The sequence below is a fragment of the Chenopodium quinoa genome, unplaced genomic scaffold, assembly GCF_001683475.1.
Source record: "Chenopodium quinoa cultivar QQ74 unplaced genomic scaffold, ASM168347v1, whole genome shotgun sequence".
Classification (NCBI taxonomy): domain Eukaryota; kingdom Viridiplantae; phylum Streptophyta; class Magnoliopsida; order Caryophyllales; family Amaranthaceae; genus Chenopodium; species Chenopodium quinoa.
This window is the reverse complement of record NW_018743858.1, coordinates 372,619-390,821: the sequence shown is the minus strand read 5'-3', so window position 1 is coordinate 390,821 and position 18,203 is coordinate 372,619. Positions and strand designations below refer to the sequence as shown.

General features: G+C 34.9%; 1 protein-coding gene across 1 annotated transcript; it reads right to left on the bottom strand.

Annotated features, from left to right (window-relative positions):
* Window positions 1–1,109: 1,109 nt before the first annotated feature.
* Window positions 1,110–8,344, bottom strand: LOC110686316 (serine carboxypeptidase-like 17). Its single transcript, XM_021862909.1, has 14 exons — window positions 8,133–8,344; window positions 7,577–7,719; window positions 7,251–7,327; window positions 6,971–7,093; window positions 6,620–6,722; window positions 6,490–6,527; window positions 4,714–4,815; window positions 4,472–4,558; window positions 4,206–4,361; window positions 3,414–3,485; window positions 3,213–3,331; window positions 3,011–3,124; window positions 1,495–1,540; window positions 1,110–1,395 (listed from the first exon to the last, which is right to left on the bottom strand). The coding sequence occupies exons 1-14, from the start codon at window positions 8,282–8,284 to the stop codon at window positions 1,312–1,314; spliced, it is 1,416 nt and encodes a 471-aa protein (XP_021718601.1). The 5' UTR covers window positions 8,285–8,344; the 3' UTR covers window positions 1,110–1,311.
* Between the last annotated feature and the right edge of the window lie 9,859 nt (window positions 8,345–18,203).

The following is an 18,203-nucleotide window of genomic DNA, read 5'->3' as shown; positions in this document are numbered from 1 at the left end:
GTTCTTCTCTTTTGCGATAACGGTCGCATCTCAAAATGCGATCCATTCTACCATCCCGTTGAGATTTATGAGTTGCTACTACTAAACAAAAGCCTGATCTAATTGCAACCTGTTTTGCCCAATCAATCGCTTGTTGAGCATCTTCGAACAGGCCATCATGTACAAAAATCCCACTGTAATCATTTCCGTCTCCACCATAATCCTGTAACAATAACATATAACGTATAAATATAATTACATTAAGATTAAATTAACAAAAACAAACAAAAAAAAAAAAGGGGATTAAAAAAAAAATAAAAAAAAAAAATATTCCCCTACTGGCGCCTGGCCAGGACGCCGGAGCCACGGCCGGGGCGCCTGGTCAGGACGCCGCCGCCATGGTGGCGGCGTGCTGGCCAGGCGCCTTGGCCGTGGCTGCGGCGTCCTGGCCACGCGCCACTACTATGGTCGAGGCTTCTCCACCAGGCGCCGTGACCACGGTGGCGGCGTCCTGGCTAGGCGCCACAACCACGGCATGGCCTTTTGGCTAGGCGCCAGCCACCATTTCGTCCTTACGATGCGTTACGAACCTCGTTTTCCGATGACGACGGCGATTCTCCGGTGATCCTCGGCGATCCGGTGCTGCTCCACATTTTTTTAGTGCGAAAAATTTATCTTCCGTTAAAATTATAAAAAGGGCAAATTTGTCAAAAAATTATAAAATGTGGGCTTTATGTAGAGATTTGCGGGCGATGAATAACAAGTCCCTTGAAATTAGCCTTGTTGTCTCTCTCAAGGAATCACCAAGTGCAGAAGATGTTATATTTAATTCAATACATGTCTTTTGATTGGTGCAGGAGATAATAACTAATTTCCTTGATAAACCTTCTATACATATCACAGTAAGTGTAGGAGAGAGGGGATCATCTTGTCTAAACCTCCTAATAGAGGGGAATACGTAACGTAGTCATATTAATAAAATTACGGAGAGAGGGGATCACCTTATTGTCTAAACCTCTTAATAGAGGGGAATACGAAAAGTAGTCATATTAATAAAACTACGTAACTAGATAATATGTAATTGTAGTAATACAAGTATTAATCCAAAACATCAAAAGTTTCAACAGTTTTCTAAAGGAAATCTCATTCTAATATATTTAATCAATGAGTTGCTTGTAATTGTAGTTGTGAAATAGGAAAAGGTGTAAACAACTTAATACCTAAGATCGATTATGATGAGGAAACCATACCTATAAATAAGATTTATTTCCTTTTATTATTGAGAAGTAAAATACAGATTGTATAAATTTAAATTTTTATAATGTGAGAATATTATAAAGCTTCCCCTCGGATCCATCTCTTAAACATGAAGGCACATTGCTTTGGCTTGTACTCGGGAGCAGTATGTCCAGCTCCCTATACAAAAGAGAGAAATATTTGCTATATAAATTCATTTTCATTGCATTCAATTATGTAATACTCCGTAATCAATGAAAGTTAGTTACATCAACTAACCTTAACGGTGGCAAATGTCATTCTATTAGCATATGTCCTTGTAAAGCTACATAAAAAGGGCGAATTAATGTATGACAATGCATAAAAATTATATTTATCACGAAATATGTACAAAATAACATATTTTTGAGCGAAAAAAATAATCAAATAACGAAAGAGATTAGTATCAAGAAAGGCATAAATCCCTAAAAGGAATTCTCAATTTATCTAGTCCTTCATATTTTTCTAAGTTTGAATTCTTTTATAATAGAAAGTAGGTCATAGAAAATGAAGTTTGAAAGTGACAAACATAAAGTTTTCTTTGTTATGTACTCCGTACTATGAATGAAGAATTGGTAATTATTAAGAAATGGCATGTACTAAACAACATTATTTAACAAAAGTATTTAAATAAAAGCTTGCATCTTAATTATATGTGGAATTATTTCATCTATATATTTACTTAAGCATGGAATCTTTCAAGATATTTAGGAATTATTTATACATTAAACTTGTAATTAAATGTGCATATTTCTTTATAGTAAGATTCTAAATGTATTTAACAAAGAATTTGTATGAAACTCTTTATTTGATTAAAATAAAATTCTTAATGTTAAGATGGTCGAATAACTAGAAACATATTAGCTAAACTCTTTATTTTATACCAATCATTTGTGGTGGAAGGAATACATACCTTTTGGTTTTCTTATTTTCATAAAATAATACTTCCTCCGTTTCTATTTAGTTGACACGTTTAATTTTGGCACATATATTAAGGAGAGGAGAGATAATGATAAAGTAAGTGGGGTACACTAAAAAAAACAAGGTACAAATCTTAGTCAACTAAAAATTAACTTCCTAAAAAAAATACGTGTCAACTAAAAAAACGGAGGTAAGTAAATCATTAGGTAATTTACTCAAACTAATGTGTTAATTATTCTGAAAAGCAAAAGGTATACTTTATAAACAAAATCTTCAATTCTAAATTATAACATGCATCTCATGGATATAAGTTGCACTTGTACTACCTCCTTATTTGAATCAAATGGTAAGCCAATTGACAAATAGTTTTTGATATATAACTTGGATATTTTTATAACAGTCGTTTGAAATATGACTATCTTATTATTTCAATGATAAGTAATATGACCTGTTCATTTTTTACATTGTAATATGGACACAATTAGTCTTCTAATATCTAATATGCAAATATAATTTTTTAAAATTTTAATCTAACATAAAATATTTTTTTTTTTCAAGAAACTATAAAATAATAATAAAAATTACATAAATGCAACTAAAATTTTGATAAATAAAAAAAATGTTGATAATACAATATTATACCAAAAATAATTAGTAATATAAATTATTACTTAGAGAAATATATGTCAATTATGATGTACATAATCATTAAAATATTATGATAGTCATAATTCAAACGACTACTACAAAATTTTCAAACTTTTGCACTACAAAAGATTAAGGTGAAAAAAAGGAAAAGAGAGAGAGAGAATGATGAAAACTTGCAACAACTTACCCGGCTATTTGGCTATCAACTAGCCATTTTCTCCAATCGTCAATAATTGAGTAATTCAAAGATCTTATCCATGCTTGCGTTCCCAGGAATGGGACAATCATGTCATGGTCTCCACTAAGTAATAAAATTAAGAAAAATTATTACATAATAAAGGTATTTAAGCATAATATTAGGAGACCACAAATTTAAATAGTATGCAAACCTGTATATTAGTGATCGAAAGCCTTTGGCACTTATTTTCACGTGGTATGGCACACTACTTGGAACCTCATAAGAATAGTTGAATTTATAATTACATCTTATCCAATTTCCAATAGTTTCCTATAATAATTTAGTAAAATAGTTAGGACTTTATTTTTTTTGGTGTAACATGAAGATTGTATTATATGCTCATCTCATATACCTTACGAACATGAAGAGCCTTTTGAACACTCTTCTGATTCATCCAGTGTTTAGCAACTAAATATCCTTCTTTCTAAAATAAAAGGAGGTAAAACCGTGTTAGCTATCTATTATTTACAAAATCAATATTTAAAATAAGTTTAATACTAAACCCCTTATTGGGGTGGAGTAGTCGATTGTAAGTTTGTAACAAAATGCATATTTAGGATTAGTACTTGTATCCATCCACAAACAAACACAAGTTCTTCTAACGCAATTTGTCCTTTCTCACATACACCCTAGATAACTTTCATACTATCATCCATCTTTAGTAGAAGACCACCAACTAAACATGCTTAAATATGGAATATCTTGTTACGGTGTATAATATAAGCTCCTTAAAAAGAAAGGTGTAATTTGTTCAATTCAGTTGTTGGTATGAATAGTATATCAAATCTTGTTTGTATGGATATCATCGTTGGACTCGTGAACTACAGTAATTAAATTTTAGCATGTAGCTTGTTATCAAGCCCCATTATTCTCTCCTGCTAGGACACTAACTAAAGAAAATTCCCAATAGGTCACCATCCCAAGACTACCTACAACTAATAAGCGTTCTTAGATTAATTGTTGTGTCATACTCCCGATGATTATTAGAGATATAAAAGGGTTAAAATACTAGTATATATAATGTATTGACAAACGTGAAAGTCACAATATTACAAATAAAAGAAAACAGAGAAAGTATATACTTGGATAACTACCTATTCACATGTACATGATAATAACTCTAAAAAAAATGTTAAAAACTTACTCGACAAGTATAAGCACCAAGTTGTTTGAGATGAAGTAGGCTATTGACCCTATCAATCATCTTCCTTCTCTTGCTACCGGAGATTCCATGAATTCTTAGAGAATCAATATCACAATAACTCTCTAATGTCATTGTAATTTGAATTCCAAGCAGGCCCTTGCATTCACAAATTATAGATAAAATTTACTATCATCATTTAAACAAATAACATCAAAACATAGTACGAATAATTAGTGAATAAATAGAAGCATATATATTGTGCTCACCCATTCAAAGTTCTTAATATTGTTCCTACACTCTTGGTTTCTTGCATTTACCAATTGATACTGTCCTTTATAAGTTCTTTGCAATGACTAGATGAGAAAAAAAATTAATAATAAATAAGAAGACATTACAAATACAAATTAATTTGAATTTAAGTTAGTTAAAATCTAGTACTATTAAAAAAAAAAAAAAAAAACTAAAAAAAAAAAGGTAGTTAAAATTATAGGGAGCTATATCATATTACCTCATACTGCTCATCAGAAATGAGCCCCATGCCATGTGCAAAAGGGACCTGATAATTGCTATCAATAAATCTATCAGTGGCAGGATTTCCTAATATATAGCCCTGGATATGTAAATATTCAAATATGTTATTAATTTCTATTTTTTAAGGAAAAAGCATGTACTTACTCCTTTGATCAATACACACACACAGACAATAAAAAAAATAAAAAATCCTCCATTCCATGTATTTTGCTTTTATAATATGTGTTCCCTCCATCTCATAATGTTAGTCCCATATATAATCCATCACATAAAATAAATAAAAAATGAATATTTGGAATCGAATATTAAAGTACAAAATTATTCATAATTAGTTTACCTTATTTAAGGTTCTTTTTTTTTATTTATGGAAAAGCATAAGTCATAATGCATAATTCAAGGTAGAGATTACCTTACTTAAAACCATGTCATCAATCCACAACCAATTAATTCCAAAAAAATTAAGTTAAAAATGGAATATATTTAATATGGGTAGATCTTTTTAAAACGCCGAAAATAGTATATGAGACTAACATTATGAAACGGAGGGAGTAATATAATATTACTTAAATGAAATCATACATTGGCAAACCTGAATGGTCAAAATGAAACAACTAAATAAAGTAGAAAAGATATAATTTTATAAGAAATTAGGTTAAGAAAAAAAGATATCTATAATACTTTTTTGTTATTTCCATTTTGAGAATTGTTGAAGTATATCTTACCAAATAACACATGTAAGTGTCTCATATTGAGAAAAGAAAGGGAGAGTTAAACACTTAATAAGGCTAAGGAGCTACTCCTCCTATTGCTATATGATTTTGGATGGAACCTCCTTTGGACTTGTGAAGTGAACTTTTTCTCTTGGTTTGCGGGTGCGGCCCACACCCATATTTAACATGGTATCAGAGTCAGGCCCACGGTATGGGACCTCTAATGGCTTGAGTATATAGTCAGGCCCAAAGTTTGGGACCTTTAATGACATAAAGTATTTTGGGCCAAATTGAATTGGATCAAGTGATCCTTGAGTTAAAGGGACCTTACATGTGAGGGGGAGTGTTGAAATATATCCTACCAAATAACACATGTAAGTGTCCCACATTGAGAAAAGAAAGGGAGTATAAGGTTAACGAGCTAATCTTCCTATTGACATATGGTTTTGGGATGAAACCTCCTTTGAACTTATGAAATGGACTCTCTCTCTCTTGATTTACGGGTGTGGCCCAAACCCGTATTTAACAAGAATCTAACTACTAGCTTGTTCATATCATTTTTTATTAACTTATAAGATGTTAGAATCTTTTATTTTGAAACTTTAAGCAAATGTATTATGTGATTAATGGTTAAATTCTCACTTTTCATTTCAAAAAACATGTGTTCAATTCATTGTAACACATATGTACATGTTAATCTTAGTACCAAGGATTTGCGAGTTGCAACTACTGCACCAGGGTAGCGGAAATAGGACAATGGTTCACCACGTTGCGCAATTATCATTTTATTCATTGAGATAAGTAATATCTGTGTTCCTTATAGTATAACAATGCTAACATATAGACATCGTTGTGGTTGTGTGGTTATAAGTGCCACGTCAAAATTTAAAATTACCAATAGGTTGGAGAATTCAAATAATATAATTGGGAAACAAAAACAATAGGTTGGAGAATTCAAATAATATAATTGGGAAACAAAAACAATAGGTTGGAGAATTCAAATAATATAATTGGGAAACAAAAAGGGAACAATAAGTATTAACCTTGAGATTTAGGAATGGTTGTGACCCTCTTTCATTATCTATGCAAGAATTAGCACGGAGAAAGTTATGTCAGCAACTAAAAATACATACCCATAAGGCCATAACCTTTATTCATATTGGAGTAACTTACCATAAACCATGTCTATAAAGTATAGTGGAAGAGTAAATCCTATGTATGAGTCACCTCCAAGGTAAAGAGGATTTGAAAGGAATTGTGGATGATTGAGCAGCCACTGCATTTGATTATAACACAAATAGATTGCTTAACATAATTGTGTTCATTAAAAAGAAATCTAGACTAGTCTAAATAATAGATCATACTTAATGCAACTTAACATGAACTATCCGGTTTGTCTCTAGAAAATTATCTTATCTAGACAATGATATTTTATAATTTCACACGAAAAGATAGGCTTAATAGAAAAACTTTTAGAGATAAAGGGAGTAACAATTTACTAAAGGAAAATTGTACAAATTTCACCTTTCTTAAAAATTGATTAATGTTATGAGATGCCTTGAAATCCCCAGAGTAATTGGCACGAGATGTTTCAGCATAAGAGAAGCCAGCACCCGCAGGAAAATCCACAAAGAGTATGCTTGCAGTCTTGGATTTCAATTGTCACAATGCAAACAAGAAAAAAATATTAATCCCTTATTAATTTTATTTTTTTTTCGCGCAAGTGCAAATTTAAATAACATATGAAAGCCAAGAGAAAATTTTATCATTTGTAGTTGGATAAAAATAAGTGATGAAAGTTTACCTTAGTCCATGCATATTGCCTCAAGAACAATTTGGGTATAGTCTCAATATTATCTACCTCTTCAAGTTGTATAGGTCCTAAACATTCAAGTTGTATATAGTTAGGCAAAATTAGATATAAATGATACTCGGTATATTTTTCATTAATAAAAGGGTCTATTTTATAGTTAATGTATAGTTTAAAAAGAGACTAATAATTTCGAAAAACCTTAATCATCTGGATTATAAAGTAAAAAGATACAAGAGAGAAGCTCATTAACGGATCTCAAAATGAAGTTGCATCCTAATCGGCAATATGATGAGTAACCCATTTAGGTTATGGAGTACCTATTTCATAGAGGATGGCAGACATTGCAGAGCAAAGAGGGCCTCCGGTTAGCCAAAGAATCACCGGATCTTGTTTTGGATTGTTTTCGGACTCAAAGAAATAGTAAAACAGTTGAACCTCTCCTTTATCCATTCCAATGTACCTGTCAAATATAACCAAAAAATTGGGCTTAAATTCCCTTAAAAGTCAAGCCCAATTTTTGGCATGTCCAGCCCAAAAACACGTGGCCCAAAATTTATAAGGCCTCAATCTAGTAAAAAAGTTAAATAAACCATAATCTAGAAAACGTTCACTTCAACATTTTATTGGAGATATATGAATTTAATTGACCTAAGTTTATAATTAGCACATGGCCTCTAATTTGATTTTGAGGGCCTTACTTATATAAACTAACTTAGTACACTATTTGTCCTACAATTATGATCATGTATACTACTTTAATATGTGTTAAATGGATGACAAATACGGGACAAAAAGAGTACTTAGATATGGAGTATTACGCGTACAATATATATATTGAATGCACTAATTAATGTTTAGCTAAAGATGACTCACCCGGTTTCAAGCGAGAAAGGAAGAGGGCCATCGAACCCGGGCAAATATTCAACGTTCTGAGAGTGAACAACAGTAGCATGAGAATTCAACAGCCAAAGAGTAAGACCCAACAGCTGCAAGATAATGAAGAAGCCAATGTTTGAAATTCTCATTGTATGTTTTTTGTTAGTTTTACAATTTGATCTTAGAGTTCTGTGAATATTTATGGTGTTTTGTAACTTTTATATACACTTGTTATTGCATTTGTTTTGTTTTAATAGAGAGTTATTTCAACTTGTATTGGGAAGGTTTAGCTTGAATTGCTAAAACTAGTAGAATTTGAAATTTGAAGCAACAACTTTGCTAACATGCGTAGAATTTGATATGGTATCGTAACAAACTTATAAGTACATTGCTCGATTATGTCATTATAAATGTAGAGTTCAATTTTGGTTGGCTTTATTATTTAAAATAAACACATGGGCTATTTTCTTTTATGACAAAAAAAACTTGCATAAGATGATTTTGGACCTTTTAAACTTTTTGGTTACTTAGCTCACTCAATAATAAAAGTTTACTTTGCCAGTTTACATAATAATGAGTTACATACAGAACATTAAGGATTCGAGAATATTGCTAAGCTATCAATCCCTTATCGTTCAATCATACCATTCACACGTACCTCAAGATATGTGATAAAGGAGATAACCTGTGGAATGTCAATACTTTACAACCACATGAGTTTTTGAGTGAAAACTAGCTACTCCCTTGATATTTAAATAAATAATCACTTTGACTGACACACATCCAATACACATTATGACCAATATTTTTTAATAAACTTTTTAAAATTTGATATTATGAAAATTTATAATGCTACTAATTTAACAAAAGTTTACTAAATAATTATAGGCGCCAAATTGTAACTCTCCAATATAAAGCATGATGGTAAAACTTACATCACCGTGAAATTTGATCCGTTATTGCGCAATAGATCATAGAGTTGCTTGAGTTTCCTCTTGTCCTAACTCTTTAGCCTTTCAAAGCCTTTTTATTCTAGCCCGTTAACCTTTTTCCATGCATATAAGCGTTATTTTTAATAAGCTTAAACCCTTAATTTGGCCCATTATTCTAAACTAACCCAATAAAACACTTTTGAACTCCAATAATATTTAAGAACTGATTGCAGCTAATTTGAGTCCCAAACGAATTAAAAATTATAAGAAAAACGAATCTGAAAGATGAAAATTAATTCGTATGGTCGTACGGATAATCACAGTTCACGTGTTGTGCGAGTCGACTAGCGTGAATCGCCACTTCTTGGACTAACGCGCCAATTAGCAGTGTTGTACGCTAGCCATCCTGGTGTAACATGTAACACTCCCAAATCTCCCTCTACGGAAATACTAGTATAATACGTATAATTATACAGTAGAGATAGACTTAGGCGTATTACCGCCGCGTGATTACGCAAGTTTACCTTAAAACTTAACTTAATAATAAACTTGCAGCGAAAAACTTAACTCTTCTTTTATTAATACTTATAAATAGAAACCATTGTTATGAGTATTCAATAATAAAGACAAAACAACCAACATCCCTAAACTAGGTGAAGTGAATCCCGGGACTCCCATATGCTCAATCATAACTACACCTGAAATAGTCAACACGGCTTACCTTTAAGGTAAACAGGGCAAACCAAAACATATAGGAAATACGAATTAGCAAAATAAGCCAAGTACATTTAAGTGCAAGATAAGTACACTCAATTTATTAGCAAACATGCTTTTAAAACCAATCTTGGAAATTCCAATATTTATTCAATCATTCCAAACCTCATAATTCCAAAACCAATTCTCAAGATTCTCAAAATAATTCCAATAACTCAATAATTCAATGATAGTGATTTATAAAATCAATTTCTCTTTTTAAAAAATCAATTCCTCTTCTAAGTGTGCACACCCACCAAGTTAGTATCTTTATATTGAAAGGCTATCTTTGAGGAAAGAGTAGGTCATACAAAGTCCATACTCTTATCAACCAAATTCGCATAGTGGGATTAATATAATCATGCTTGTAAGGCTTTAATTAATAATTCAATAATTCCTCATAAACTCATCCTTTAATTAAATCAATATATCAACCTTTATAATAGGTTAACTCAAAACTCATTTTTATTCAATTCAACATGCTTTTAAAATCAAACCCTTTTTAATCATGATAAATAATTCAAATTATCCAACATGCTATTAAAAATCCATTCTCAAACATCTTTATTTTAAAACATGAATTCTCAAATTTATTTCATAAATCATAATTCAAATTAGTTTAATTCAATTACTAATGAAAACATATGAAACATGCTATTCAAACCAATCACTTTCAAAGGTATCTAGCCACCTAAACGTACCTTGATTTCGAATCTCAAATCAACACTTTGCAATTTCAAAATTCAATCACGAATACACTTTGAAATTAATATAACTATAGGGTTATCACAACATCTTTAGATATAAACTCACACTTATATGTGCATGGAGTACAAAGCTCTTTAAAAATAATACTTTAATATAAAATTATAACTTTGAAATAGGTATTTATATTTTAGAAAACTAAGAGCTTTATCAATAATGCACTAGTTCTTAAATTGTAGTTCTTATTTTCTCTCTTATTCCACATCATCAAGAATTTTTATTAATGGTACGTTCTATTCACTTGATTTTTACTTATCTGAACTTATCTGATCTTATATGAACTTATTAGCCCTTATTATTGTTGGGTTTTGCGGTGTCGGACACCACACGAAAATAAAACCCGCAAAAGGATCGCATGCATAATAATTACAATATAACAACATAACATGCAACTAATGAAAGCATAAACACATAAAGGTAAGAGAGAGAAAGAAAGGATAAGAGTAGCTCACCCTTGACGTGTGCTTCGCTCGTATCATGAGCTTGGATTTGGAAAACCTCGAGACTCGCAAGTGCAAGCCCTCCAACATCTCACACCCTCATGCCCGAACCGGCCCCTACCCCGTAGCTTAGACGAGGCTAGACCAAATAAAATTAGAGTTTTACGAACTTAAAGGTTTCTCACTTTAGGGAGATACCATATTAAGTTCAACTCAAGCGAGAAATCCCATTACCCAAGGTGGGTTTTTATAGGGAAATGCTCCCTAAAGTTTCCATCAACTTTCCATGTGGGAGAGTTGTAGAAATGTGAAAATGAATGATTAATTTAATTTCAAATTAAATTAATAATTACAATTCAATTAGTAATCGACAAGTGTCACAAGGCAAAAGGGGAGGGTAGGTGAGGACCACTTGGGAGGACCACACCTCCCTTGCTCCCCAAGGCTTCCCATTACCACTAACTGGCTCCACTAATAAGCGGCTAGCTGGCAGCCCGCCTTGGGCACCAAGGCAGCCACGCTGGCGCCCGGTCCCTCGACTGGCCTTCCTGCACCAGCCGGCAACAACAAGCCGCACATACATGCGAGCTGCTTGTTGCTAGGCGCTGCTATGTTGCGCACCAAGGCTCGGTGCTAGCAGCAGCTCGCTGGTGCTTGGCGTGCGAGCGGTTGGGCGCATCGAGCTTGCAAGCATGCTCGGCCATGCTGGCGTGCCTTGCCTGCATGGATGCTCACCCAGCTCGCCCAGCCAATGCATGCGATGCATGTTGGGCTTGCAGCAAGGAGCTCGGCTAGCCATGTTAGCCCACCTAGCCCTCGTATGGCTAGGCCATTGCGAGGCTAAGACTTTCGCACGCGTTCACTTGTTGTTTGACTAACTTCTTGTCTCGTCGTTCACATAAATTGACTCGACATTCGACGCTCGGCTTCGACGCTCTAAGCTCGGAATTTGACGTCTTAGTTCGTAAAATCTCTTTCGACTATTTAATCATTCGGATTAATTTGTCGCCTTTGTTCGGTTACATGATTGGGTGTGACCCGAAGGGTTCAATTAAGAGCAAGTTGTAATATTAATTATACATTAATATTATTGATCAGAAGCGGCCTCCAGCTAGACATTCCGATCACTTGACCTCACTGAATAATTAGCTTTCCTAATTAGTTCCGAACCCTCTATCTGAATAATACCCTTGTTTGAAGGGCACCATTCCTTTCAATCTCCCACTTGTCCTTCCGGATGTTGTTTGTGTATAGCCTATTTTCTATTAATGCCTCTTCATGAACTATAAGGTTAGGTTCTTCGCCATCCTTATTACGTCCAAAAGTGTTTCTCAATTTCCGAGTTCTACTGTCAATAAGCAGATGATTTCTAAAATCCATCTGAGCACGACCATGCATTTTCACAGTCTCGCTCTTCGAGAGGCCTTGTAAACAACAAAGACATATTCCCTACTGTTAATAGGGGGACATTCCCAGTCTTGCATAGTTAGCTTACCATACTAAGAGGCCCTAGCCACCCGAGTGTTGCCTTTATAATCCCCTTGTACGACAGATGTTTGACAACATCAAAATGGACTAATACTCAAACAAGAGAACTTACAATACTCATGGTTAAGGAAAGAGGTTCCGATAGCCATAATGAGTAATATACTTGTGAAGATTGTTAAATCTCTTAAAGTAATCTCATAGGTCGATTTAGTATAGTTCCAAATTAATAATTGTGCAAATGATTTATGACAATCTTGTCTTTGTAGCACAAGCAACGGTGCTGTAAATCATACTACACACTAATCTCGCGCGGTCATTAGTCGTCCAACTTTCAAATGACCTCGATTAGGGATAGTTTCGATATGATATTCAATGTTCACTTAATAAGTGTTTCTTTATCCAAGACATTGTCTTGATACCTTATTTTGAATATTCTCAAATCGAATGGACTCATTATTTAATTCTAAACCACAATTAAATAGAAATGGAATAAGAATTTGCGAAAAATTAAAATTACTCCATAAATGAATGGTTTAACTTAGTGTTTATCATTAAGATCTCCAAAACTTAATTAAAAACACACAAACAGGGAAATTAAAGCCAGTCTCCGACATGCCTGATTCCCATTGCCTCAATGTGCTTATTGTGTTTCACTTGAAGCAAAGGTTTAGTGAGTGGATTGGCTATGTTGTTGTCCGTTCCAATCTTGTAAATTTTGATTTTACCTTCGGTCTTCCATTCCCTTATCATGTGAAATCGCCTCATGACATGTTTGACTTTCTGATGCTCCCTTGGCTCCCTGGCCTGAGCAATAGCCCCACTATTATCACAATAGAGGTCTATAGGTCCCTTTATCGAGGGTACAACACCAAGTTCACCAACGAACTTACGAATCTAAACTGCCTCCTTAGCTGCTTCAAAAGCTGCCAAGTATTCGGCTTCAGTTGTAGAATCTATAGTCGTGCTTTGCTTAGTACTCTTCCAACTGAACGCTCCTCCATTTAGGTAGATACATATCCTGATTGCGACTTGAAGTCAACTTTCTCAGTTTGGAAGCTTGCGTCGGTATAACCTTCAACAACTAAGTCCTTACTTCCACCATAGGCTAGAAATTTATCCTTGCTCCTTTTCAGGTACTTTAGGATATTTTTGGCCGCAGTCCAATGCGCTCTCCTAGGTTTGATTGGTATCGGCTCGTAGCGCTTAAGGCGTACGATACATCCAGCCTCGTACATATCATGGCGTACATGATCGATCCAATAAGCGAAGCATATGGAATCTGATTCATTCTCTCTCACTCATTAGGTGTCTTCGGACACTCTTTCTTGCTGAGAGTTATGCCATGAGACATGGGTAGGTGGCCTCTTTTGGCTTCCGTCATATTGAATCGTGCCAATACCTTATCAGTTTAAGTACTTTGGCTAAATCCAATCATCCTCTTAGATCTATCCCTATAGATCTTGATGCCCAATATGTACTGTGCCTCTCCCAAGTCCTTCATTGAAAGACACTTTCCAAGCCAAGTCTTTACATACTCCAGCATTGGAATGCTGTTTCCAATGAGCATTATGTCATCGACATATAAGACAAGAAACACGATGTCACTCCCATTGACCTTCTTGTATACACAAGACTCATCTGGATTCTTGATAAAACCAAACTTACTGATGGCTTCATCGAATCGCAGATTCCAACTCCCGCTTGCCTGCTGTAATCCATAAATGGACTTCTTAAGCTTACATACCTTCCCAGCATTGATCTATAAAACCTTCGAGATGTGTCATGTACACAGTTTCTTCCAAAATCCCATTGAGGAAGGCGGTTTTGACGTCCATTTGCCATATTTCATAATCATAATATGTGGCAATTGCTAGGATAATCTGGACGGACTTAAGCATGGCGACTGACGAAAAGGTTTCATCATAATCAACCCCGTGAATTTTCCTGTAACATTTTCCCATCAGTCTAGCTTTGTATACATATACAATACCATCATTGTCGGTTTTCAATTTGAAAATCCATTTGCAACCGATAGGTGTATAACCTTCGGGCAAATCAACCAAGTCCCAGACTTGATTCTCAAACATGGAATCCATCTCGGATATCATGGCTTTTTGCCATTTAGCGGAGTCGGGGCTCATCATAGCTTGTTTGTATGTCGTTGGATCATCTTCATCCATGACTAGGATGTCTTGATTCTCGGTTAAGACGATACCAAGGTATCTGTCCGGTTGAGATCTTGGCCTTTGCGACCTATGCAGGGTAATAGATTGAGCATTTACATTGTCGGTTTGACTTTGACCATTATCAGTAGGTGCTTCCAAAGCCCTTTTGTTATGCCCTGACTTCTCGTAACCTTAACTGGCGTTACTGGACCATACTTAACTCGTCATACGCAGTGGAAATAATAATAGATAATCTCATACCATCTTGTGGGTTATGGGCCCACAAAATAAACATATGCCTTAATCAGAAACATTGCTTTAAAAAATACAACTTTCAAAAATAAAATAATCTATCTCTCGATAGAACATTATCCATCATACATAAACTCTTGGTATGCAACTTCTAGAAATAATAATAATAATCTGTCACTCGATAAATCGTAATTCATAATACATAAGCCTTGACTCCATAATTCCTCAACAAAATAAATTCCATCAATCACTTTGCCTTTGACTAACTTGAGCTCCGTTATCATCATATGTCTATCCATAAAAATAGAAAACAGAGAAAAAACAGGAAATTCCAAAAATGAGTGGAAAACTCAGTAACATTACTCTAGCCCATAAAACAGTTTTTCTTTCAAAATCATTTCAGCACATATCATATATTTTATACATACATAGTTGTTAAGAAATAACATAATATCATTATCTTTAAGAGTTGAGTTGGCAAGAATCATTCCCTTTACATAAGACCATAGGTAAATACAGGTTTTGGACATAACATAACTTTCATTCGTGTGGGATTGATTCCCCATTTCATAACATACTTTCCTCCACCTGTAACTCACCCATTTACCTAGTTCTGTTCATTTTCCAATGCCGACAAAAACAACATCGTATCATATATAAATCATTTCAGAACAACTTCATACCTCATATAAATGCATAGTACATTGGCATATTTCATAATCAATCGTTCATAACATTTTAATAAAATCATCATGATCATTGAACATTTAATAGGGGTTGGAAATTTCCTACTATCAGGAGGAGCCAGTGCTCCTTACAGGGTAAGCCATTGCTTCTTACATGGGATGTCATTGTTTCTTACAGGGGGGAGCCAGTGTTCCTTACATAACAGAGGGAGCCATTGCTCCAATGAGGAATTGGCCCGTACGCTCAGGGGAGCCATTGCTCAGTCATAACAGATCATGTTTACATTTCTTATGAAAGTAATGGTGTCCTTCGAACAAGTGTATTATTCCGATAGAGGGTTTGGAATTAATTAGGAAAGCTAATTATTTAGTGAGGTCAAGTGATCGAAATGCCTAGCTGGAGGTCACTTCCGATCAGTAATATTAATGCATAATTAATATTACAACTTAATCTTGACTGAACCCTTCGGGTCACACCCAATTGTGTAATCGAACCAAAGCGACGAATTAATCCGAAGGATTAAATGAGTCGATAGAGATTTTACGAACTAAGACGTTGAATTCCAAGCTTACAACGTCGAAGCCAAGTGTCGAAAGTCGAGTCGAATTTAGGAATCGACGAGACGGAAAAATCTGTTAAACGACAAGTCAATACATAGCCGTAACCCCGCATTATCCTAGCCAAGCGACGGCTAGGCTATGTAGGGTTGTTAACCTAAACGCTAGCAAGGCCGCAAGCCCAACAGCCTATGCGCGTGCTGGCTGGAGCTTGCTAGCCGAGCTCACGTGCTAGCAGTGCTAGCAAGGTCAGCCGCACGTTAGCGCGCTAGGCCTCACTAGCTACTGCTAGTGCTAGCTAGCCTGGGTTACTTGCCTAGCAAGAGCAGCAGCACCCCGCATCGCACAATAACTTGTGCGGGCTAGCAAGGTAGGCTAGTGCAGCAGCAGCGCCGAGCAACAAGCAGCCCGCATATGCATGGCTTGCCGTTGTGGGCTGATGCGGCAAGGCATAGCTGCGCAGGCCCAGCCGAGGGACCAGACGCCAGCATGGCTGCCTTGGTGCCCAAGGCGGGCTGCCAGCTGGCCGCCTCCTATTGCACCATTTGTGTGAGGGGCGGTTTACTTGGGGAGCAAGAGGAAGGTGGTCCTCCCCTTGTGGTTCGTACCTAACCCCTTGCTCACCTTGTGCCACTTGTCGTTTGATGATTGTCTTTCCATTTTAATTTAATTTAGAATTAAATTAATTCTTTCTTTTGGCATTTTACCTACTATCCCACATTGAAAGATGATGGGAATCTTGGGGACATTTCCCTATAAATACCCATCATTGGGTAATTCACTTGAGTTGGTGAACTTTAAGGGATCTCCAAAGAAAACCTTTGTTCGTAAACTCTAAGCTGTTTTGTTCTAGCCCAGACTAAGCTTTGGGGTAGGGACCGGTTACGGTTTGGTAGCGGGGGTGTGAGCTGTCGGAGGTTCTCGCACTTGCGAAACTTGAACCTTTCAAGTTCGACCTCATCGGTTGAGCGAAGCACGCTTTTAGAGTGAGTATTCCTTCTCTCTCTTCCCTTGTATTTTTGTTTATTTGCACGCTTTTATTTATGTTGTAATTGTTATGGGTTCTCGCACTTGCGAATTTTGAACCTTTCAAGTTCGACCTCATCGGTTGAGCGAAGCACGCTTTTAGAGTGAGTATTCTTTCTCTCTCTTCTCTCTCTTCCCTTGTGTTTTGTTTATTTTCATGCTTTTATTTATCTTGTAATTATTATGCATGCGATCTAGTTATCGGGTTTTGTTTTCGCGCGGTGTCGGATACCGCAAAACCTAACAGCGGTGCATTTAATTTTTACAGCTAAAAAATTAAGGTTATTTAAAATGGAGTTAAATTTCTGGTTTCGCTTCCTGATTAGATTAGAAGCTCGTTTTTCAATTAGATTAAAATCATATTTATGCTATTTTTGGCTTTGGAACTCCAATTTTGACTCAAAATTAGTGAATTTTGGGTGGAATCGACGTTCTAAATCAAACTTTTATCACCTTGTGGTTATAAATGGACATACAGAAGCCAAAATCCACCCATAAAGTGGTTTTTTCGAGGGGTTTTTTGTTTTTGACGAAAATTTTTAAATCTTTAAACCTTGATTAATTATGACATGCAATTGTTGGATTATGTGTTCGATTATACTATTAATTTTCTGCAATTTTAACCCTTATTAAGCATGTTTATGAAGTCATAATTGGTGCTTAATTTGGTTAGCTCTTATTTTCACATAAACTTGCAATTTCACATTTTTGCAAATTAATTGCTTGGAGTGTGAATGTTTATGGTGAAGATGTATATTTGAAGCCCCTAAAATGTTAAAGGTTCAATCTTTAAATTGTTTATTTGGTTAGATCTTAACTTTCTAAAATCCATAATGAACAAATTTTTGGTTTTAATCATTTTGAGTTGATTATAATCTTAAATGTTCATACTTATGCTTGAAATATTATTGTTCTTCATATTGGAAGATTACAATATTCAAATGTGCACAAGTGAGTGTTGGATAAATTTTTTTTCATTGGATGAATGATTATTTATTCAACT